This window comes from Engraulis encrasicolus, chromosome 19 (assembly GCF_034702125.1).
Source record: "Engraulis encrasicolus isolate BLACKSEA-1 chromosome 19, IST_EnEncr_1.0, whole genome shotgun sequence".
NCBI classification, from domain to species: domain Eukaryota; kingdom Metazoa; phylum Chordata; class Actinopteri; order Clupeiformes; family Engraulidae; genus Engraulis; species Engraulis encrasicolus.
In genome coordinates this window covers 41,801,673-41,825,897 of record NC_085875.1, presented here as the reverse complement: position 1 = coordinate 41,825,897, position 24,225 = coordinate 41,801,673, and the positions used below count along the sequence as shown (strand labels likewise).

At 42.2% G+C, this 24,225-nt stretch overlaps 2 protein-coding genes across 2 annotated transcripts; one reads left to right on the top strand and one right to left on the bottom strand.

Moving 5' to 3' along the window:
- The first annotated feature begins 736 nt into the window (after positions 1 to 736).
- tpp1 (tripeptidyl peptidase I) lies at positions 737 to 11,949 on the top strand. The gene is made up of 13 exons (XM_063184466.1): positions 737 to 824; positions 1,132 to 1,203; positions 1,674 to 1,813; positions 2,868 to 3,018; positions 3,661 to 3,782; positions 4,043 to 4,218; positions 6,837 to 7,035; positions 7,742 to 7,930; positions 8,477 to 8,549; positions 8,769 to 8,889; positions 9,061 to 9,219; positions 9,637 to 9,762; positions 10,826 to 11,949. Exons 1-13 carry the CDS (start codon positions 814 to 816, stop codon positions 10,961 to 10,963), a joined length of 1,677 nt encoding a protein of 558 aa, XP_063040536.1. The 5' UTR covers positions 737 to 813; the 3' UTR covers positions 10,964 to 11,949.
- Positions 11,950 to 13,567: 1,618 nt separating this feature from the next.
- yy1a (YY1 transcription factor a) lies at positions 13,568 to 23,788 on the bottom strand. Its single transcript, XM_063184467.1, has 5 exons — positions 23,162 to 23,788; positions 19,144 to 19,306; positions 18,595 to 18,655; positions 18,178 to 18,336; positions 13,568 to 14,721 (listed from the first exon to the last, which is right to left on the bottom strand). Exons 1-5 carry the CDS (start codon positions 23,664 to 23,666, stop codon positions 14,539 to 14,541), a joined length of 1,071 nt encoding a protein of 356 aa, XP_063040537.1. The 5' UTR covers positions 23,667 to 23,788; the 3' UTR covers positions 13,568 to 14,538.
- Between the last annotated feature and the right edge of the window lie 437 nt (positions 23,789 to 24,225).

Sequence of the window (24,225 nt, the reverse complement as noted above, 5' to 3'; positions counted from 1 at the left end):
ACTTAGTAGGGTTGAAAAGGGGTGTCGATGCGAACCCTCCAGGTTTTTTTATGGCACCTGAATTTTTTTATATCTATAAAATGTCTCTTCTTTCAGAATCTGACCGCATGGTACCAATCTGAAATGATGACCCGACAGATTGAAACAATGATACTTTAAAAATAGGCCCAAAGTACATAGAGACAAATTAACACATTTCTTCATAAATTGTTGGCCTGGGGAATTTTTACAACATTTGGCATACAATGTGTAGACATTCAACTATCTTTTCATTCAAGTTTTGTGATCTTTTTTCACCTGCTCTTCATTTATCATTTACAGTATGAAATTGATTACTATAATTGGTACTAAGCTGAACTAATGATCCAAGGTCTTGCATTTTTTTTTAAATGCCCTAGCTCTACATTGGAACATGGAAGATTGTAAAAAAAAAAAAAAAAAAAATGGCACAATGTGGGTGGGATAACCACACATGGACAAGCTGACACATTTTGTCATTCAATACCCAAGGAATGCAATAGGTAGTTGTTGACTTTCGACAACCTTCAGAACAACAGCATAAATTGTGTAGAAAGCAAGTCAGTGGCGTCAACAGTCGGCTATTCGCCCAGGCTAATAAAGGCTACACGTAATGGTCAAAACACAAACACTTCCCAAAGTACTTCTACCAAAGATTCTCTATTCTAATTTAAATCGTCTCTGCTTCTACAGCAGTCAGCTGATTTGTCACGTGACCCGTCACATGACTAATAACGATTGTCAAATTTAGACACATGCCTGGTATCTGGACATTTGGTTCTTTTCAGCGCAGCGATGTGGATTTTGTGAGTAATCTACAATTTAAACCACTGTGATGAACGTATCTATAGAATGCAATGTTAGAGCAGTTGTGTTTGGTGGTCTTTACGTAGAGTTGAACGCATTACTTTGACAACCGTTCAACATATCTGCTTTGTTATTTATGTTCAAGTTGCGAGTTGGTCGAACATCTCATTTCGTACTTTCACGTTCAACACATAAAAGAACAGCTGCAAGACAGCCCCTGATCGAGTAAACATGCATCAGACTACTCTCTCCGTGCTCATTCCTTTTCGAAGTGTTTGTAAACAACAACTGGTTGTCCTTTTTAAGGTCACTCACCTACGCACTGCTTTGTTCTTCCTTCGTCTGGGGTGGGCCTTTGGAAGCTGATCAAGACACGTCGTAAGTTTATATTTAACTGAAAATTGTTGCGTGGAAAGTGTTTTTGACTTTGTGTAGGCTTTGTTTATGTGTTTAGGCAAATGTCCATGTTTTGTGATTGTGACACTTTGATCAGATTAGCCCATATTTGTTGTAGTTTGAAATTGATTTTTCTAAGTCTGTGCGTGTGCGTGTGATAGACTTTTGAGTGTGGGGTTTTTGTTTGTTTGTTTTTTGTTGACAAGCTGTCCTGCACTCATATGGTTCTGCAATGTTTAATGTGTTGGTAGTTAGTCCAACGACACACAAAACCAGTTCATATTAGGAGGATAACACAAGTTACTAATAACTATGGAATGCATACTGTATTGTTCGGCAGAATATTGCTTCCCTCTCTCTGGGTGGGAGAGAGGGAGAAGTAATCAATCTATACTCAGACTGAGTCTCTCTCTCTCTCTCTCTCTCTCTCTCTCTCTCTCATTGCTTTTCAGCATCCCTGAGGACTGGCGTCTTGTTGGCAGAGCCGACCCTGCTGATCAGGTGGAGCTGACGTTTGCCCTGAGGCAGCGGAATGTGGAGCCGATGAAGGCGCTGCTGGGTCAGATATCAGATCCTGACTCAGCGCTCTATGGTATTCATTCATCTCCTCCTCCTCCTCCTCCTCCTCCTCCCTTTACATTCTCCTTCATCCATCTCCCACCTCACGTATACTCTCCAGGCTACAGTATCCCCGATCGCAAAGTGAATTTGAATCAACGGCATTGGTCGTCGTTGATTTGATGACAATCAGCATCTATTCAACGTCCCTTTGCCATCAGGGATGTCTTCATAACTTCTGTTACGGAAAGGTTATGGGTTTACAGTCATTAAAGCAGTACAACACCGTTCAGGTTGATATAACTTCACAGCATGTTGTCTTATCATTTATTACTTATTCATACTGTACATCTTATGACATCCCTCCAACAGCTAGTGCACTCACACTGTATCACAGAAGTGTTTACACCCCTCACATTTCTGCAGATTTGTAAGTACAGTATTTGTAACATCAGGAGATTGGTAGGCCCCACAGTACTGCAAAACACACCGTGCTCACAACAAAATTCCGTTTTTATATGCAAATTACAAATATGCCTCACCTGTGCAAGAGGTCACCCCGAAACAGGGCCCCAAGGGAGTGGTGTGGCAGGACTGTACCATGCTAGGGGTACCTCAGTCCTGGAGGAGCACTGGCTAATTACACTCACCAACCTTGTGGGTTGGGAGTCGAACCAGCAGCCTTTGGGTTACAAGCGTGGCAACCTAATGCCTTACCGATGACTGCCCATATGATACTGTTTATTGGGGCTCTCTGCAGCATTTCTAAGGTCAATGGACAATATATAGACTGTTGATTGCACATACTGTATTAGAAAAGTCCAGTATGAAAACCATATTTGTCTTAAAGCACACAAGCACTTCTTCTTTTGTTCAGTCTCCTGCTCTTTCTCGTGCTCTTACTCTGTGTCTTGAGCAGGTCAGGGGTGAATTTCTCGAAACCAAAGTTGCTTACTACATTAGCTACTTTGTTGCTTTCAATGCATTTTCCCATTGGCAACTACCGAATTTCCTAACAGGCTAACAACTTCCCTTTTGAGAAACTCACCCCAGCTTTGTTCTCATCCCCCTCTTCTCTCTGGCTGTAGGGAAGTACATGTCTTTTGAGGATGTGGCCCGGCTCATCCAGCCCAGCAAGCTGACTCAGAAGGTAGTGCAGAGGTGGCTGTGGAGTCATGGAGTACAGGACTGCCAGACAACCATGACGCAGGACTTTCTCCAGTGTGTCATGACTGTCGAGTAAGGAAATTCATTGTTTGTCTTTTTTTTACTATTGTTTGGTAGATTATAGTGAGTAGACACACTTTCTGCCATAACAACTTCTAAAGAAGAACATGCACCGCAGCATTCACCATATGCGGCGGTACAGAGTATAGCAACATACAAGTAATACAGGATGTACAGAACAGATTTGTGGTGAGTTTTAGAGACCTTCTCTCAACCATAATTTATACTTCCACCTCTTTGCAGTAGCTATTTCCAGAAATGAGTGAAATCTTTATGGAGACGATGCTGGTACTGCAATGACTTGCAATGTTGCTATGAAAGGCCAAAGTATTACCTCAATGCGCTTGTGCAGCACTTTTTAACAGCCTAAATTTATAAATACATTGCACACTGTGTCATCAGTTTACAAAGGCTTGGAGAGCAAAGTTAAAAATGGCTCACAAGACACAGACATTGTACAACAAATGTATGACACGGCAAAAGGAGTGTAAAATCATGTGGCTGCATGTCAGCAGACAGCTTGGAGGAAGTGAGAGGGAGGTTATGCACCCAGCTTCACAAGCACTGTGGATTTGTAAACACTGGTTTTCAATATCCTTGAAAGTGAGAATTCAAAAAAATAATAATCTACCCAGCGTTCGTCTTCCTCACCAGAGAGGCTGAGACGCTACTTCCTGGAAGCCGGTTCAACCGTTACGCTCGAGAGGAGCAGCTCCTGCTGAGGTCTGATGTCCAGTACTCTGTCCACGATGATGTGTCTGAACATCTGGACTTTGGTATGTCCCCAAAACTATTTTGCAGTACATCTCACACACAGCACTGTACTTATGTCAGAATAAGATGATGAGTAAGTTTTCCATTAAAATGTTTTTGAAATGTAACACAACTACCGGACTGATATTTGTGGTGCACGCTGATCTTATTATTCCAATTTGCCTTATGAACGCCAGCACTTGGCAGCAATACATTTTGATTAAATGAAACCAACATTTGTGTCCCCCACTAACCTAGTCTTAATCCTCCCTCCCTCCTCTAGTTGGCGGACTTCACCGATTCCCCCCAAAAAAGAAGGAGGTGGCCAAATCCTGGCTTGGCAAGAGAAGAGGTTTAGGGTACCATCTGGGTGTCACTCCAGCAATCATCAGAGCTCGTTATAATCTGACCGCCTCGGATGTGGGCTCAGCTGCCAATAACAGCCAAGCCGTGGCACAGGTAAGATGATGATGATGATGATGATGATGATGATTAGGCCCTGTGGTATATGGTAACACAATAACTGGGTCTCCTGAACATATACTATATGGTCACAGGGCTACTGTCAAATTTAAGACTGTCCATCTTCTGGATCTAGAACTTATACAACTGATTTATCGTACTTCTCAGGCATGCCACTGATATGTACTTAAAGTAACTTATTTTCTAGTGAATGTCAAAGATGGTGTGGCTGCAGAATGCCTGTGTGTGTTAACTTTATAAGACTGTAGTAAGATATTTTTGAGAACTCCTTGAACACCTCCTTTGGTCAGGTGTGTCGGAAAAGCTTCTCCGGTCATCACAATTATAGAGAAATCTCCTGCACACTGTCCTCATTTGCACGATTTAATTTCAACATTTCACTCTTTTTTTCCTACTGATCTATAGATCGAAATGTTGCAATTAAAGGGGCATTCCACCGGTGGAGACATGAATATGTTACTGAAAGTGGGTCATAAGTATAGTAGAATAGTAACATACATTTCTAATTTGGTGCCTTCTTGGCCAAGAAAAGGCAGAAAATGACTTTTTAGTGCTTGTGGATTTGTGACAACAATCCCCATAATGCACGGCAATGCTGAAGTTCCACAGGCCACATCCAGTTATTTGGGACTCTATGCATCATCCCTCCCTCATCTTGCAAATGCATCACAGTGGGACAGACATCACTGGAAAGGAGAAGCTGGAGCACACTGCAGCTTAGTTTTCAAGACTTTATTTTGTGCACACACGCGACCAACGTTTCTGTGTTGCTACACCTTCTTCAGAGTCAAATGATAGCAAGAGAGAGACACACATTTCAAGACTTGACATTCACAGGTGATCCTACTTGGTTTGGCTAAATTGGTCTGATCTCATTGCAGGTAATTGACCCCACCCCCAACACCAGGACAAGATTGTAGACAATTAGACAGCTTGCCAACTTCCCAAAACAAAATAAAAAAGTGAAAAAAACAATACACAAAGAACATTGTCAATAAAACCACAGCTGCAATTATTAGAAGACCACAGCCGCGATGCTGGAACAATTTGTTACAGAGAGCAAGACATATTGTGTTCCTCATTTATGCCCTGAGGCTCCACTGAATTTAGAGTATGAATCCAAAATGCCTTTCCACAAAGCCTCTCTGTCTAATTGTCTGCAATCTTGTCCTGGTGTTGGGGGGTGGGGTCAATTACCTGCAATGAGATGAGACCAATTTAGCCAAACCAAGTGGGATCACCTGTGCATGTCAAGTCCTGAAATGTGTGTCTCTCTCTTGCTATCATTTGACTCTGAAGAAGGTGTAGCAACACCGAAATGTTGGTCGGGTGTGTGCACAAAATAAAGTCTTGAAAACTAAGCTGCAGTGTGCTCCAGCTTCTCCTTTCCAGCTATGCCAGTGACTTACTGGCAGTGTTGCCAGATGAGGCTGATGATTTCCAGCCCAAAAAATGCTCAAAACCCGCCTGGAAGCACTAAATCCCGCCCAATTCTATTGATGTCGATGGGAAAGATTGGGCGAGTTTTCCTGTAAAATGCCATTTTTACCCGCAGACGGCCATCCCAAGCAGCCCAATTGGGTGGGAAACAGCCCAATCTGGCAACACTGCTTACTGGAGCCTCAATGCCAGTGATTTCAAAAGCACTGGGACACTGATCTGTGATAGGTCTGTTAGAGCATTAGGTCCAACCCCCTATGGGCGGGGTTGAAAAGGTGGGAAAAAGGCTTGTAGTCTCAACAGAAATCCACCTCTCTTACACTTCCTATGTCGATGATGCAAAATGACCATTTTTACATCATTGACATAGGAAGTGTTAAGAGATGAATGTGGATTTCTCCAATCTCAGGGGGAATTGAGAGATTTTTGAAAGACCATTCAAAAGTATGACTGGGTGTCCATCAATGGAAAGCCTAATGCAAAATGGGTGGAGTGTCCCTTTAAATGCCCCTTTGTAATTTCAAGGCTACTTTGTAATTTACTTGCCACTGTGGTAAGTCATACTTCATTATTTGCACCAAACATGTTGTGATTACTTCCGTTGGATTTATGTACTTAGCTACAGTTTTGAAATGGCAGTCTACTCACTACTCAGGCTGCGCTATACGTCTGGGCGGATTAATCATTACTGCATGTCTGAATGAACACGTCACGTGTCTTAAGACTTCAAACATGTTCAAACAGAACTACTGTATAGCTGCCATATACGTATATGCCACAAAGGATTTCTACATCTCCCTGCTATGTGGGCAAGAGGGGAAAAGTCAACCACCATCTGATAAGAAAGTAAGGAGGAGTTTGGAGGCCGTTAGCTTTATTTTATTTTTTAAAGAAAAGAAAAGAAAAAACCCTTGATGATGGTGTTCTTTTGGAGAAAAATATGAAGACAAGAATAAAAAAAAGTGTCTACAAAAGTTCCTCGTTTTACTTCACCCTGCTGTGCACAATGTTTGCTGTTTTTAAATATCAAAAAATATGATTGCACATTTTTAGTTAACCTTTTCTTTCTTTCTTTTCTTTTTGTTTTGTTGAAAAGTGACTTGACTTATTTTCACCGTCTGATGATCCTGTAACGCGGTACATTTGTGTTTCAGTTTCTGGAGCAGTTCTACCACCCTGCGGACCTAGCTGAGTTCATGAGCATGTTTGGCTCGGGCTTCAAGCACCTGTCGGCAGTGGACCGCGTGGTGGGCACCCAAGGCCAGGGCAAAGCCGGTCTGGAGGCCAGTCTGGACGTAGAGTACATCATGAGTGCTGGGGCCAACATCTCCACATGGCTCTTCACCAATCCAGGTAACTTTTGTACTGAATGTGCATATCAGGGCTGGTGTCTGCCAAATGCTGGTAAACTGTCGCTGTGGCTTGTAACAATTTCAGTCTCACTAGCCACTTTGGCAGGTGACTTATTTTTCATAGTAATCACAAATCACAGTAGTTGCATCAATTGTTTGTATTTAAATGTAAGAATATACTAAAGAAGGAAAAAGAAAACGGACAACAAAACTGGCTAGGAGAAAGGCTAAATGGCTAATGACTCGAGAAAACCACTTGCCACCGTGGCCGTAAAAGTTAATGTCAAGCAGTGGTGAATATGATTATGCCTGCCGAATAGTTAGGGTTGTACCACACCGAGTTTCTCTGTGAGGACGGTGAGGATACATTTTTGTTCGTTGTCTGTCTGGAAAGATTTGGAATGCATGAAAACGGATACGTCCTTCCACACCAAAAGGTGCTCAAATCTGCACTGTGACTTGACAGTAGAATTAAAATTTACTTTTCTGAAAATTCTCTGGGTGGTGTGCAATTGAAATGAATGGCACAGACACGTTTCATGTCAAAGTAGGCTTTCTGTGTAATCTGCGTTCAATGCAGTATCCCATTGAAATCAATTGCACAACCAGAGTTGGAGACGCTGCAAACACTAGACCATTTCTATCTCTTCATATACTCATGAAGAATTTGACAATTAACCTGACTTAAACAATCCTCTTGCTTGTAGGGCGTCATGAGTCCCAGGAGCCGTTCCTGCAGTGGCTGGTGCTGCTGAGCAACATGTCGTCCATCCCCTGGGTCCACACCATCAGCTACGGGGACGACGAGGACAGCCTCTCCACCGCCTACATGCAGCGCGTCAGCAACGAGTTCATGAAGGCCGGCCTCCGTGGCGTCTCAATGCTCTTTGCCTCAGGTGAATTGGGCTGCAGTAAACTTCTTTCATTTTCCAGCTTTTGTTGAAACCTCATAATGCGCACCGTTCACTGTGGTGCAAGGCGTAGGTGGGTCCTGGAAGAATCACAACAAAGCATTCGATTGGACCAGAGATTTAACAAACTTGCTTGGATGCTGATTCTCCCGCCTGCGCTTTGCACCGGAACGCATCGTTCCACCAGTGGAACACTGGCTGCATCCAAAACCTGTGGTAGGCACAGACTCCTTACCAGAAGCTACCACTCAGCTTCCTGACCAGTAGCTTCTACTGTATGTAGAAAGCCATCCACTAGTAAGCACAAATTGGATGTATTAAAGCACATCATTCACATAGCCTGTACAGCCTCGACAGCTGTCGAACCCCCACGGACAAGCAATCGGCACTTATGAGGATGTGAGTGTGTGCAGGTCTATTTTTCTCTCTTTTTCTGTCAGTAGCACTGTAACAGCCTTTTGGTATTCATTTCTTTATCAGAGAGTAACGCAGATGTCCTTAATTCATTTTGTGGGCCTATCCATATTCCAGGTGACAGTGGAGCTGGCTGCCTGCACCTAGGTGGGGGAAAGAACACATTCCGGCCCAATTTCCCTGCATCAAGGTAAGACAATGTCTCAGACTTACAAACTGTTCATTGTCACAAATGTTTGAAATATTCTCCAAATGCAAAGTGTTTCTTCTTTCTAAATTCCATAAAAATGGCAATGAGTGTCAAGCCATCGAAGATCACACACGTCTCATCGAAAGGCACAGAAAACACTTCACTTAATGTCTGTGACTTTTAATTTTTCTCTGTCCTTTAAAATCCATCTCCTTTCAGCCCGTATGTCACCACTGTGGGTGGAACTTCATTTAAGAACCCTTTCAAGCTCTCCTATGAGATCGTCGACTACATCAGTGGCGGTGGCTTCAGCAATGTCTTTGACATGCCTGATTACCAGGTAGCTAGACCAAGAAACATAAACACTGTACATTTTATGTTTAGCATAAATGGATGATTTATTATCATGCATATTTATGCATTGTATATTGAGCAAATTGGAATGTACAGAACAACGTACTGTACATTAAGATTTGCACAATAAAAAGCATATTTGCTTTTCTGTGTGAAGGTCACTGCTGTGCAGGCCTACTTAAACAACACTAAGGGTCTTCCTCCGGCGACGTACTTCAACGCCAGTGGGCGGGCCTACCCCGACATCGCTGCTCTCTCAGACAACTACTGGATCGTCTCCAACAGGGTGCCCATTCCGTGGGTGTCTGGGACCTCGGTAATTTAGAAGTTTGTTGTTTCATGATTGGTACAATTTACTGTAAGGTCTCATTACAGCTCAAAGCAACTTTATTTACATCGCACATTTCACATGACGAGCATAGATCCCCATGTGTATTTTTGGGGAGATGACATAAAATAAGACATTTGGCAAAGAAGACTTTTCTGTACCGCTTTGATGTTTTTTCTCTGCCAATGTGGTGTGTGCTTTGTGTCTCAATTTGAATCCGCTACTTGTTTTTGTGTTTTTAATTCTTCCCCCTTAAACCACCATGAGGCCTGGCTCATTTTTCCATATAAGGGGATGTACTGATTAATGAAATGGGGAGCATATCTGTTAATTCACTTTTTTGACTCATCAAACTGAAAAAATAACATCTTGACTTCTGAAATGCTTTTGAAATGACATGTTTAGGCCTCTGCTCCAGTGGTTGGAGGACTCATTGCTCTCCTGAATGACCAGCGGCTCCAGAAAGGTCTTCCCCCTCTCGGCTTCCTCAACCCACTCCTGTACAAGATGGAGGGGAAGTACCTTTTTGATGTGAGTGGTTTAAGCTGACTACTGGACGATTTTAAGTTTAGTTTTTCTGTAGCTGAAAGAGTGTAGGGAACTCTTTTAGTTTTAGTTTTGCTTGTTGTCCATTATGTCCTTCAAGCGCTCACCTGTATTTTTGTAATGGAAAAATGATATGCACTCCATCGACAGACCAGCGTATTCTATGTTTATTTACTTCTCAGTGTCCTCCTTTTTATGCATCTGCATTTCACAGAAGACAAAAAATTAGGTTTCTGTTATAGTCAGCACTATGCTTATGTAACTGTCTGGTCCTGGTCACTGTGAATGTTTGACCACAACTCAATTTTTAACTCGTTCATAGAGGCATGCGCAGCACAAGGCTAATTCAACCTCAGACAAAGGTTCAAAAGATGTTCAAAGTAAAAAGGCTGTGTTGCATTCAAATTACATTACTGGTATGCTTGTACCTCATACCTACATAGTGGTTTATCTAGTAGATGTTTTCTTTCTAATGCCTATGCAACACAGGACAGATTTGAGAATTACCCTTAGCCATGCTATTGCAACAACAAAACTAAGGGGAGTTTAGTTATGCCAAATGCTTGCAGACAAAACTACAACCAATCACACCACTCATCCTCGATATGGTACACTATGTGTAGTAACTGAAAGTGAAATCTCTCCTGTTAGACCTGACTGACTCATATCATCAAACTAAACTTGACGACTGAGTCTGTGTTAGCCACACTGGGAAGGCAGAGAGGAACGGCTCACCCAGAATTATCTTCGCATTGGGGCTAATAGCTGTCTGCAAACAAGCCCATCTAGCAACTTAACTCTTGCCTTTCTGAGCAATATATTTCGATTAGTTTTAGACGTTAATAGAAGAACTTGTCAGCTGTTTTTGTTAATATAATTATTTTTCATTACATGTTTCCTAAAATTTAGCAAGAAGTCAGTGTGAAAATACATTTTTAATGAATATTTTCCATGTATCACAAAACGGCAATGTGTGAATAGACTTAATCATTGTGGTAATTATGTCTCATCTTTTTTTTTTTTTTAATTGCTATTATCTATTGCACAGGTGACCCAAGGCTGTCACATGAGCTGCTGGGACGAGCAGGTGAGTGGGAATGGCTTCTGTGCGACGGCAGGGTGGGATCCAGTGACCGGGTGGGGAACTCCCAACTTCGGTGCCCTGCGGTCTCAGCTGGGGGGTTAAGCCCTAGTAACTACATTATCCCACCGTCCGCCCTCCTCCCTGCATCTCTCTCCAGACCAGTCCACATTGCTGACTGTCAGGGTTCTGGGCTTGGCTTCCTTCCTTCTAACAACGGCTGCAAATCAGTATTGTTCCTACCGTCCTGGCCTCTTGCCGCAGTGTTGCCTCTTAACAAGGGTGTGATGTGTTGAAAAAAACACAGGGAGGATAGATTTTAAGCAATATCCATGAATTTACATTAAATCATGATTAAAATAATGTAGATTGGAGATGTCAAATCCAGAAAAGGGGAATACCTACCCCACACCCGCCATCCCAATCCACAGTCAACAAATTGCACCCTGGACAAGACAAGTTTTCTACTAAGGTATCATAAGGCCACAGGAAAGGATGGGAGGAACCACATTGATTTCCAACCTGTGTCCCCCCCTATGAAGGAGAAGACTCGAATTGGTATTTTTACTCTTCCAATCTCTGTGAATACATGTCAACAATGTGCAAGTCTAATCTGATCTGGAAGAAAGCACACGCTCAAGTACAATTTATCTCAGGTTTGAAATTGACGAATGGAATTGCAGTCTTGCACTAAGCATCTAGGAATATGAATTTACAGTATTTCAAGTTGTGACTGACAAGCACTGTTGTCTGCCTTTGTTTTAAGCAGTGTATGCATGCTCTTTTGAGTCGAGCTGTTCTTTTACTTGTTTTTTTGTTTTTTAAACTGATGACATGCTACTGATGTCCCTAACTCAACTGTTTCACTGTGTGCAATTATATATTAATCACTATTTTGTGTAATTCTATACAAGGTAAAGTGTAAGCAATATCTCAAATTGAATTTGAATGCAATGTACTGTGATGATTGTGTTGAAATCACCAGCTGATGATCTTGATATTTGAAGGGATGTGACAGATATGTTTTTCTTTGTTTTCAAACTTTTTGTTGTTGATTATGATGAACGATAAAAGGATTTTATTTTGAAGCATTCTGTCGTTGTTATGTGATCTTATGACTGGAACCATCAGACTATACATTTTAACACCAAATGGAAGTACAGTTACAGTTTTTCTCCATTGTTTACACAGAATTTCTGTGGTTGTATATTGAATTCTCAAAACTACACAAAAAACAAAAACTGACACAACAGGAAAAACTCCTCACTTCTCGTGCAAAATGAGCGTCTTGTCTCAAAACAATGCTCTCTCTTCTAAAAGGGTGATTTTGTTGTCAAACAACGAATACAAAGCCATCATTTAAATCGCCACTCATAGAACCATTTGAACACTAATGTGCATATGGCAAAATATTATACTCAGCATGAAATCTTGTTTTTAGACTCAGAGCACACAGATGTGCTACAGCAATTAATTTTACCATATTTTTCTGACACTGGAAATTGTGTCAAATTCAGAGAATCGTGTAGTGTTTTGGAAAAGGTGTGTTTAAGAACGGGCATTTGAGTGTAAATATGGAATTGTGTTTGGTATTCAATGGCATTGGTTCATGAGTTGGTAAATGGGTGAGATGTTTTCAGAATTATGTGGCAAGTACCAGAAATTGTGTATAAACAATCGAGAAAAACGAATGCTACTTTCTTTGAATAACCATAATGCCCCTTACGCCTCACAGAAATATAAAACAGAACTTTCTTTTTCTTCCATCTCTAGCTCGGCTCCCTTTTAACAAACTAAGTGCAACATCCTGCCAAGGAGCTTATATACTCTGAGCTTGCTGAACTATAAGCAGGATTTTCTTCCTCTGAACAAGGGAAATTTCTGTGAAACAGAAAGCAATAGGGTGATGTAATGAGGAACCCATTCATTCCTGCCGAGAGTTAAGAACCATGGGGCACTTTCACTCATGTTACACACCAAGGCATTTCTCCAGGCACTTTCCTTAATGCTCCACTGGCAATAAAATACCTCAACATTAAAATGTTTCGCTTGACTTCCCATTAAAAAAAGGAAACGTTCTGATATATAGTGCATGCCACAGTAACTAGCAAGTATAGGCAGAGCTGATCGCTAGGTAGGACTGTTCCCCCAAGCTCAACATGGCGTTCAACTGAGCTCCATACATCCATCTACTGTATGATCACACCTGATGGGAAGGGCTTCCAAGACAGCTAATAAATAACCCGGGGGGACTTTTCATGGATATGACATGGAGAAGCAGTTGTTTGGTTCAGACAACAATGGTGACTTGTAGTGAGGAATCGTGCATAGATTATATTCTCAATTGCGGTGTCGAACCATTTTTTTTGCTCCCTTGAAGGTCCTCATTATTTTGTTAGACAGTTAATGAATGAACAGATATTCACCCAACTAAATCATCCAAAGGCAAAGCTGAAGAACAATACCTTCAGGCAAAAATAACCTCCTTGGCAGAGGTAAGAATCGTTGCTTTACCATCAATTTGTAAGCAAAAGTGTACACAAGCATACCAAATTGGTATTACCAATGCACCCTACAGCGATGTGTGGTAGTACCAGTCGGATTCATTTGACTGAACCGTACTTCGTTTGCAGAATAGTGATGCAACCCTTTTAAACCCTTCTGTCAGTGCCATCATCCATGTCCCAATAACCACCTCGGAATGACTCGTCAGGGACCACACTTTTTTTTAATTACCGTTGGTCACCGCTGTACAAGGGGATGTTCATATCAACATGGGTTAATCAATCAATTGTACGACATTCTGGCTATGCAAAGTAAGACACCCCAGACTTTTCATGTAGGCTCCTTTAACTTATAAAAACAAAGCTTTGGGGGAAACAACTGATTTTCAGTGATGGACATACCATTTTTTGCATCTGTTAACATCAGGATAACTTAAAACATAAAATGGGTGTAATTGGGTTTTTTTTTAACACTTTCACATTTCTATTATCTACATGATGATGAAATTAACGTTTTGCTGCAATTACACAAAAAAAGGAGACCTGAAAGGATATCCCCCACAAATAATATATATAGGATAACAATAATATAAGGATCTTTACAGGAGCAACATAACAGCAGTCTTCTAAAAAATCCTAAATCTCTGGGGAAACACCCACACACTCAAAAACATACACACGCACGCACATAACATGACTACATACAAGGTCAAAAATAAGTGTACAATATGCACACTGTAAAACAAAATAAATCTGACTTTTAAAAAAGCATTTTTCCTTCCTCTCCTTTAAGATGGTTTTTGCACAAAAGAATACAGTACATATCAGCGCAAACTTCTCTTTGGGTGCTGCAGTGGCACTTCCTGGACCGTAGGTCCCGCAGTTCCGCGTCTTCACAAGAAGAAACTTTCCAAATCCATGTGGGTTCGTTTAAAAAGAAAAACAAAAAAGTGACGCTTTCTTTTCTTCACTTTTCTCTCAGGGAGGTGAGTGGCTGGGGTAAGACATCTACAGTATTCCATTACGCTCACCTTTTGTACTTTTATCAAAAGAGTCTCGCCATGGTATTCTCTTGGTTTTTTTTTCTTTTGCTTTCTTTTTCTTGTAATCCTAGAAACAAATATACAAAGGGTCCGTTTTTTCACACACACACACACACACATGCGCAGGGCTTGTTCACTGGTTGTTTTTGGCTTTGGCATGTGTGAGGATGTGGGACTTGAGGTTGGTGGACTGGGCGAACTTCTTGTTGCAGCCGTCGAAGGGGCAGACGTAGGGCCTGTCTCCCGTGTGGATGCGGACGTGCGTGCGCAGGTTGAAGTCCAGAGAGAAGCGCTTTCCACAGCCCTCAAACGTGCACTGCATCAGTACAGGCAGGGAGGGAAGGGAGTGGGAGGCACAGGGCACAGAAAGAACGGGGAATATATTAGCAATTGATCATTCATTGAGAGGCATGCAACGATATATAGTGGCTACAGCTAAAGAAAACAAGGTCATCAGACCAAAGCTGTGTACAAACATTCCAAAAAGTAAGAGTTTCTGATCCAGACTGAACCACCTTGTCGTCGTATACAGCTGGTTGCACACAACTAAAAATACTAATGTTGATAACAAAAGACACATGGACACACAAATGTGAGTATAATTTCTGTAAAGCCAATCAACATTCACGTTATTAAATTTGGACGGCACCACCTGATCAACCGTGCCTACAGTTACACAACTTTTGCATAATTTCATCATTCATAGTTTTTCCTACCGCCCATATGATCCCTGTGTATTAGGAAAACATGCGACCCACTTTGCATGAGAATTAATAATGAAAATGTCTTTGGAGTCTTATGACATGCCTATACCCTGCAGCATGTGCCATGGCGCAAGCCTGAAGGTAGAGGAAATTCTTAAGCCTATAACGATGACACTTTTTGAAATAAGACTACCATATTTTTCGGACCCTAAGGCGCATATAAAATCCTTAAATATTGTCAAAAACTGCCAGAGCGTCTTATAAGCCAGTGCGTCCAATGTGTGAAAAAAATCATGGCCGCGAGACTCTGTCGATATTTTAGAACGACTTCGGGGGGAAACGGGTGTGCACGTTATGAAAAAATACTTGTGGGTAGGCCCAATGCCAGACCAGACCCTATAATCAAGAACGTCGCGGGGTAGGCTGTGTGTACAGTAGCCAGGTTACAATGGCGCCTGTAAAGATCTCTCTCTCTCTCTCTCTCTCTCTCTCTCTCAGCTGTTGCATATTATTTGCTCGATGCAGAGTTATGATGGCATACGCGCTCTCGTTGACATGGTTGTGTGCATAATTGCATGCACTCGCAAGACGTTATTGCAGTAAAACATGTGAAAAAAAAGGCATGGGTGGCCAACGCTGTGCCTGCGCGTGTGTGTGTGGGAGGGAGGGAAGGAGGGAGAGACGCGGAGCAGATCTCGAGGAGAGACGAGGGTCGCAACTCCTGAAATACAGTGCCCTCCATAATTATTGGCACCCCTGGTTGAGATGTGTTAAAAGCCTTCAAATAAATTCAGTGTTTATTGCAGAAGAATACTGTCACACTGAAATTTTTAGGAAAATGTAGCCTTCAACTCAAATGAATTGTAGGAAAATAAAAAAAATCCCTGACTAAAAAAATAATTATTTTTCATTAAATCACCTGTTCCACAATTATTGGCACCCTTAACAATTCCCAGGAAATAAATATAATTGAAGCATTTCTGTCATTTCTACAGTAGTTTACAAAGTTTACCAGAGTATGTAGAAACATTTAATTAGTAATTCATCACTTCCTGTTTCCCTGGGGTATAAATATGACGTGACACCGAGGCCATTTCTCTTATCCACTCTTAAACATTGGAAAGACAAAGGAACACAGCATACAAGTGAGGCAGATGTGCGTCGACCTTCACAGGTCAGGCAGAGGCTACAAGAAGATTGCCACTCAACTGCAGCTGCCCATATCTACTGTGAGAGGAATAATTAAGAAGTTCAAAACAACTGGAACAGTGGTAAACAAGCCTGGACGAGGACCCAAGTTTATTTTGCCACCACGCACAGTGAGGAGGATGGTAAGAGAAATCAAAATATCTCCAAAGCTCACTGTTACAGAATTACAACAAATGGTAGCATCCTGGGGTCACAAAGTCTCCAAATCAACCATCAGGCGCTGTCTACACGCCAACAAGCTGTTTGGGAGGCATGCACGGAGAAAACCTTTCCTCACCCACAATCATAAACGCAAACGTCTGGAGTTCGCCCAGCGGTATTGGGGCTTCAACTGGGACCGTGTGCTTTGGTCAGATGAGACCAAGATTGAGTTTTTTGGCAACAAACACTCTAAGTGGGTCTGGCGTGCCACGAAAGATGCGCATGCTGAAAAGCACCTCATACCCACTGTGAAGTATGGGGGTGGGTCAGTGATGCTGTGGGGCTGTTTCGCTTCCAAAGGCCCTGGGAAGCTTGTTAGGGTGCATGGCATCATGAATGCTTTGAAATACCAGGACATTTTAAATCAAAATCTGTTGCCCTCTGCCAAAAAGCTGAAGATGGGTCGTCACTGGGTCTTTCAGCAAGACAATGACCCTAAACATATGGCCAAATCTACACAGAAATGGTTAACCAGACACAAAATCAAGCTCCTCCCATGGCCATCTCAGTCCCCAGACCTCAACCCCATTGAGAACCTGTGGGGTGAGCTACAGAGGAGAGGACCCAGGTCTCTGGATGATTTAGAGAGATTCTGCAAAGAGGAATGGCTGAAGATCCCTCTTTCTGTCTTTTCCCATCTTGTGAAACATTATAGGAGAAGATTAGGTGCTGTTTTGTTGGCAAAAGGGGGTTGTACAAAATATTAACAACAGGGGTGCTAATAATTGTGACACACATTATTTGATGTCAAATAATTATTTCTTTATGTGGGATTTTTTCCCCACTGAATAAATGCACTTGTATTGAAGGTTGGATTTTTCTCTTTTTTTCCATTAAGGTCCCATATTATTTAGAGAAAAATAATAATAATTGGAAGCTAAAAAACACATCTCAACCAGGGGTGCCAATAATAATGGAGGGCACTGTACCAGGCGATTCTTTTTCAATGTTCTATGAATCTGTTGCTGGATGGCCTACATTAAATGTGTTTAAACATCCGTTTTCTTTGAAAAAAAACATGCATAAAATTCAGTGATGGCTTCATGTCATACTTTAAGAAACTGCTCGAAAACTCTAGGTTGCGATATTCGGCAACGTTTGATATTGTGTGTATTCGGCCATGCATGTTCTTTTTTGTGCATTCTGAACAACAACAGCATTAGTTATGAAATTATGAATTTAGTTATGAAGTGCGTCCTATGATGCAGTGCGTCTAGTGTGTGAAAAAAGTCACGGTCCTTGGTGGTGCGTCTTTTAACACAGTGCGTCTTTTGGTTCCGAAAATATGGTAGCCTAATGACTAACATAAAGGCAAAGATAATGTACAAACAGACATCAAAGTACTCTCAAATATTCTCAATGTTTTTTTATTCTTGCAAATGTAACAGAGCACATCCTGCACTAGGTCACCATTCAGGGTTTAAATATGCGACCTTCCAGAAAACGCTCCAATTCGGTATGAGAGGCACAACACGATTCTGCTGAGCTAAAGAAGCTAAAGCTAAACATTACTGATACTGAATGAGGTTTCAGGAGGGGGGTTTACTAACATTCTACCACCTAACTCTGCTAGTTGGCATCCGTTTCCGTGGTCTGTCAAGCCTGAAATCGAGCAGGCTATCAGATATCAGATACAATCAGATTATGGCGTGACTCACCTGGAAGGGCTTCTCTCCGGTGTGAACGAGCTGGTGGCGCTTGAGCTTGGAGCTCTCCACGAAAGCCTTTCCACACTCCGCACACACGTGCACCCGGGGCCCGTGGGTGTGCAAGTGCTTCCGCATGGCAGAGTTGTCCCTGAACATCTTGGTGCAGCCCTACAGAAGGGCAGAGAGAGAGAGAGAGAGAGAGAGAGAGAGAGAGAGAGAGAGAGAGAGAGAGACTCAGTCTACAGTACATATGGTTCACGTCACCCAGCTTATTTGTGGAGGTTTTTGTATTATTTAAATCCTTAAGGACGCTTGCTAACCTAATTCCTCTGCCTGTTTAATGTATGTATGAAAACAAATGGGCCTGTGCTTCTGATCTCCGTGGGTCACTGAATGCCACAGGTACCGTGTTACAGCCAAACTTACTTTGTGTGGACACGCTATTGTTCTGGGTGCGTCATCTTCCTTAATCTTCCGTGGCTTCATCCTGTGTTTGACATACACGATTAAAGAAATGGTTACCATGTTAGCCTGCTTCATTCAGCCTTTTTACTCAATGGGTCAAAATGTCCAAAGGAGAAACTACTTTAAGACACCAGAAACACAGCTAACAGAACATAGATGTTACACACAATAAGTGTAGCCTTTTCAGTAATCTGACAAAAGTTCATTCAATACTTCCGAGTCGGACTTTGCATTTAATTGGGGCATTCATCAATGCCAAATACAGCAACTTAAACCTTAAGCTTATTCATGAAGGAATGGTATTATTTTATATGACATGTTTTTATTTCATTGGCCCTTTTCCTTTGGTTTTAAATAGCTGTATATTTAGTGCTTTATAGATTATTGATTACAAAAAAGCAAACGCACCAAAATTCTGTTCTTTTTCAATAATATTATTTAAAAACAATACCAAAAGACTAATCACGGATGAAGACTCCAGCCATCACTGGCTGCTAGAATGCCACTCACCTGGCGAACTCAGCCAGCTGTTTGGGGTCTGACAGGTCTATGCCAGGGATGCCCCCTGGGGGCAGCTTCTTGCCGGTCATGTATTCTGAGTAGTCTGGAGGGGAGTTCTCCCCAATGATCTGCTCCTCCACCACCGTCTCATGGTCAATGTCCTTCTTGTCATCTGGGGGACACAATAATTATCTGTTTTACTATAACAAATGACTCATTTCTGACAGATGGAAACGTCAGCTTTTAGAATAAATTGTCTGGTTTGACCGTAATTGTAGCAGTGTTGCACTTTTCCACAGCCTACAAATGATAAGAAATCATTAAAACAAAAACTATGAGGAATTGCATGTCGCTGATAATAATATTTAAAAAAAACATAAAACGCCTGCACACTGACCATTTTACAACCTTGTGTCAAAAGCAGAAATGGGCAACTGGAGGCCCGGGGTCCACATACGACCCGCCTCTTAACTCAGATCAAATAGAAATTAAAAATTTATGTTGTAAATATGTTGTAATTATGTTGTTGGCCAACAGACTACACTTCTGTTCCTTATGCTGTGTCCAGAGTCAGACCAAGAGCGAACTATGCTGCCTGGTAGCGTGGGTAGCAGAAGAACTGTATACGCTCCAGACACAGCATTGACATGTTTGATTCAGCTAATCGCATAGCAGCTCTGGCTTGACAACCTGGGACATTCAGAGTTATGAACGTTCCGATTGTTTTCCGCCGAACAGCGTCAGAGCGAATTCGCCTACGATTAGATTGAGTTTAATCGTCAAAATTCGCTCCTGTCAAATTCGCTCCTGTCGAATTCGCTTTGGTAGCGCAGGTCGCGTGCCCTCCATAGAGAAATAATGACTTCAGCCGCTTCATTCGCTCCGTCCGCTCCTGGTCTGTACACGGCATTACAAACAATATGGACAGTTAGTGGGCAACCAACTACACCTTGAACTCTGCAGTCAGATCCGTGGTCATGTAGCCCTCCGATGGTGGCAATGAAAAAATGTGGTCCTCCTCATTATCAAAGTTGCCCATCCCTGGTCTAAAGTCACAGTGTAAAGAGGTCAGTGTGTGGGGGCTTTATTGTTTCTACTGATTAGCAACCTACAGTTTAAAGTGATACTGTCCCATTTTTTAAAAATAAGCTTATTTTACACCTCCCCTTGAGTTACATAATAGGGTTTTACTGTTATCCTATAGGTTCAACCATTCTCTGGGTATGGTAGCTCAAATTGATTCCCAGATTGACGCTCCCAACTCAGGACGCTCCCATTTCATCTCGCTCCCACTAGCCAGACTATCGGTACCACCGCCATATGACGGAGCCAGTTATCTTGTTGATGTTAGTTTTTTGTTTCTAACCCTAACCTTAACCCTAAACCTAACCCTAACCCTAAACCTAACCCTAACCCTAAATTGCTTGTATGTGGCAGTATATGATAATACGTGAAATATAATCGGGTGGGACCGCACGTCCGGGAGTGATAGAAACACCTGGGACCGCACGTCCGGGAGCGATCTCAGTTGGGAGTCTCCATCCGCTTACCCTCAAATTTTACCTCCAAGCTAGCAGTTAACATTGAGTCCTAGGAGACCAGTTAGCCGCCGACTGGTCTCATAGGACTCAATGTTAACTGCTAGCTTAACAGAGAACGGTTGAAAGTACAGAAGAACGGTAAAACCATATTATTAAACTCAAGGGGAGGTGTAAAATAAGCTTATTTCCAAAAATGTAACAGTATCACTTTAACTCTAATGCATGTATCGGGTAAAGTGTGCGACAAACAAAAGTCACAAGTTGTAGTATGACAAATCATCAATCGTGATCAACTGCATATCACCACATTTTGTTTCACTCATTTTGAGAGTTTCTGAAGGCTCAATGCCGATTAGACAAGTACAACAACTTTATGAAGACACCCAATCTACAGATCAACACCAGACTTGAAGAAAGGGAAATGCCATGGCCCAGTTTACAAATGTCGTCGAACACTGCCTAGTTAAAACACAGACAAGCACTCACTGTCAGTGTGTGTATGTGTGTGAGAGAGATCCATGTGGGGCTGTGCATGATAACGGTGGGGAAAGATGATGCTTTGCAAATAGAATTGAAGGCTGGGAGAACAGTAAGCGCAAATCCACTCAATAGAGACTAATCAAACACGATTCTTTGGTTACTGTGATCACAGCACAGAATAGAGCCAATCAACGTGTGCAACTTAATCCACATGACAATGCATGGACAGAATGAAATCGTTACGCAAGTAATTCAACGAATCATAATAAGCCAGGGTGCCAACTACATAATTAAAATATCAACTACCCCTTTAAAAAACAGACGACAGGCATAAAAAATACTTTCCTTTGCTCCACTTCAGGGTGGCATTTCGTAAAGATTGTCAAGCAGATGTTCACACTCAAACAGACAACACCCCCTCTTCACTTCGCTGTGTACCCCAGCTGACCCCAGGTCAAAAACAAATGCTGCAAAAATGCAAACAAACACTGATGTACTGCGCGTGACAGGTTAGCCACTTCAACCCACTTGAGAGCGGGACCCCTCATTGACAATCACAGCAGAAAACAGAATGAAACAGCAGGTCGCTCAGCTCTCAAAGAAAAAGTACAAAACGTAACATTAATTTGAGAATCAATACCAGCACTACTTTTCACTCTCGGTTTCGATGCAGTTTGAACTGGTGGTAAACTCCGCCCACTCTTTTGTAAACTTTTCTCAACACTAGCCTACTAATTGTTCAAATTCTATGGTTCAAAATGTTGCGACTTAATTTTCCACATGAGCAAAACATTATTTGCGGCATTCCTGCAGGGGTACATTCCACACACATTGGGTCTAACTGCAAAAAAGCGATGCCCTACATGTTTCAACTAGGCACACTCCCAAGTTTGTGATTCCCAGATTGACGCTCCCATCTCAGGACGCTCCCATTTCATCTCGCTCCCACTAGCCAGACTAACGGTACCACCGCCATATTACGGAGCCAGTTATCTTGTTGATGTTAGTTTTTTGTTTCTAACCCTAACCTTAACCCTAACCCTAAACCTAAACCTAAACCTAAACCTAACCTTAACCCTAACCCTAAACCTAACCCTAAACCTAACCCTAAATTGCTTGTATGTGGCAGTATATGATAATACGTGAAATATAATCGGGTGGGACCGCACGTCCGGGAGTGATAGAAACACCTGGGACCGCACGTCCGGGAGCGAACTCAGTTGGGAGTATCAATCCCCTTACCCAAGTTTGTTTAGCAACTGCTAATATCTACCGCTATGGGCTAGCATGCTCGTTACCCTACCAAACTCCAAAAAGCAACACATTACAAACACACGCTAAAAATATATACATCGTTCCTCTTTATGAATCCATGGAATAATCTGCATCAAAACAGTGGTTACTACCGTAGATAACAAATGGCTGCACATGTCCAACGTGGTTTTCAGTTTTTTACCGAAAAGTTTTAGTGCCAAGTAAATAAATTGCGGAACAAAATGTAAACCTATACGAATCTGATCATTGAACAGCAGTCTTTGTCGCTTTTACCATGTAAAGCGCCATCTGCGTCCTCGGTGACAATGAATATTTGGTAGACGTCCCTCCCCTCGTCGAACCGTGAGATCTACATGAGCAATGAATCTAGCCGCTTTTGACTAACTGCGCCATTGCGGCCTACTCTTCGAGCCAGCCGAGGTTTCCTGCCTCCCGCTTTGGCCGCCATGTTCCCCGGCCGAATCAACGCCATTTTTTCGGGCCGCCATACTGGTCTGGGCGAATATGGCGGCGCCCATCAATGCTTAAAAACATGGCTTCCCTTCAAAACAAAAACATTTCAACCCCGACTGTATACACAGAAGGTTTTTTATCCGAATTGTTATGTTGGCGTTGGCTAGCCATGCACGCCACATGGCGTTCAAAATGACAACGCCCGCACACGGCCTTCTTTGAAAGCACAGAGAACAATGCAATGATACAACAGACTTGTTTCAGCTACTTGAACTCACCTGATGCCCACATCGTAACAGAAAATTCTCCTTCCAGTGTCTTGATTTGAACCTGTTTCTGCTCCCATTTTCGACTCCCTGCTTCAGCGGCAGTCAAATAACTCTTTTTACCAGCTTTCTTACCCATGCCGCCTCCCCCCTTCTTCATCCGGCCCACAGAGCTTTTCCCTGCAACAGTCACAAGAGTCTGCTCAATGTACTCCTCTTCAACAGCTGGAACAGGTATAAGAATTTGATCTTCAAAATCATCGTCCGCACGAAGGTCGGAGTCGTCCCCCCCGACTACCTCTTCTCTGGTCTGAACTAAAATCACTTCTTGATGATGGTGAATACCATTCGGATCATCCAGAGGCTGCAAAGCAATCATGGGCTGGTGTTCGTCGTCGTCTCCACCGACCACAGTAGTCTCTATCGTTTCCACTTCAATTTCGTGCAATTCCACAATCTCTGTTGGCATCTCCGAACCGTCGGTCTCGATATACAGCGTGTCCTCTGATGCCATCATGAAAATAATATTCTGTTGCTCTTGCGTACTCCAATGTGTCTGCTCCTTCCTTGGCTGCCGCTCCTCTTCAGCAACACACACACAAACTCAACTCTCCCCCCGTCTGTCCCACACGAACTCCCGTCGACTCGGTGGCCTGTTTACATATTCTCGCGAGATTTCACAGACGCACACATTCGAGCGTGAGAAAATAGTGGCAGATTAGATGTATGCCTATGTTCTGCAATTTTAGCAAATTTGCACAGAAAATAATCAGAGGTGGAAGAAGTACTGAAGTTGTGTACTTAAGTAAAAGTAGAAGTACCCTGCGAAAAAATTACTCAAGTGAAAGTAAAAGTTGTTTACCAAAAACGTACTTAAGTAAAAGTCCTAAGTACTAACTTTTAAATGTACTTTTCAGTACAAAAGTACAAGTAGGCCTACACGCGCACTGGCTGTCTTTCTCCATGTCTACCTACTTGATACAATAGGAAAAATTGTCTGCAACGGTTTTCGGTTCCATTTGAACATGACTATGGAGTCCTGTTAATGTTTTTAAAAGTATATTTTCTATCTGGGT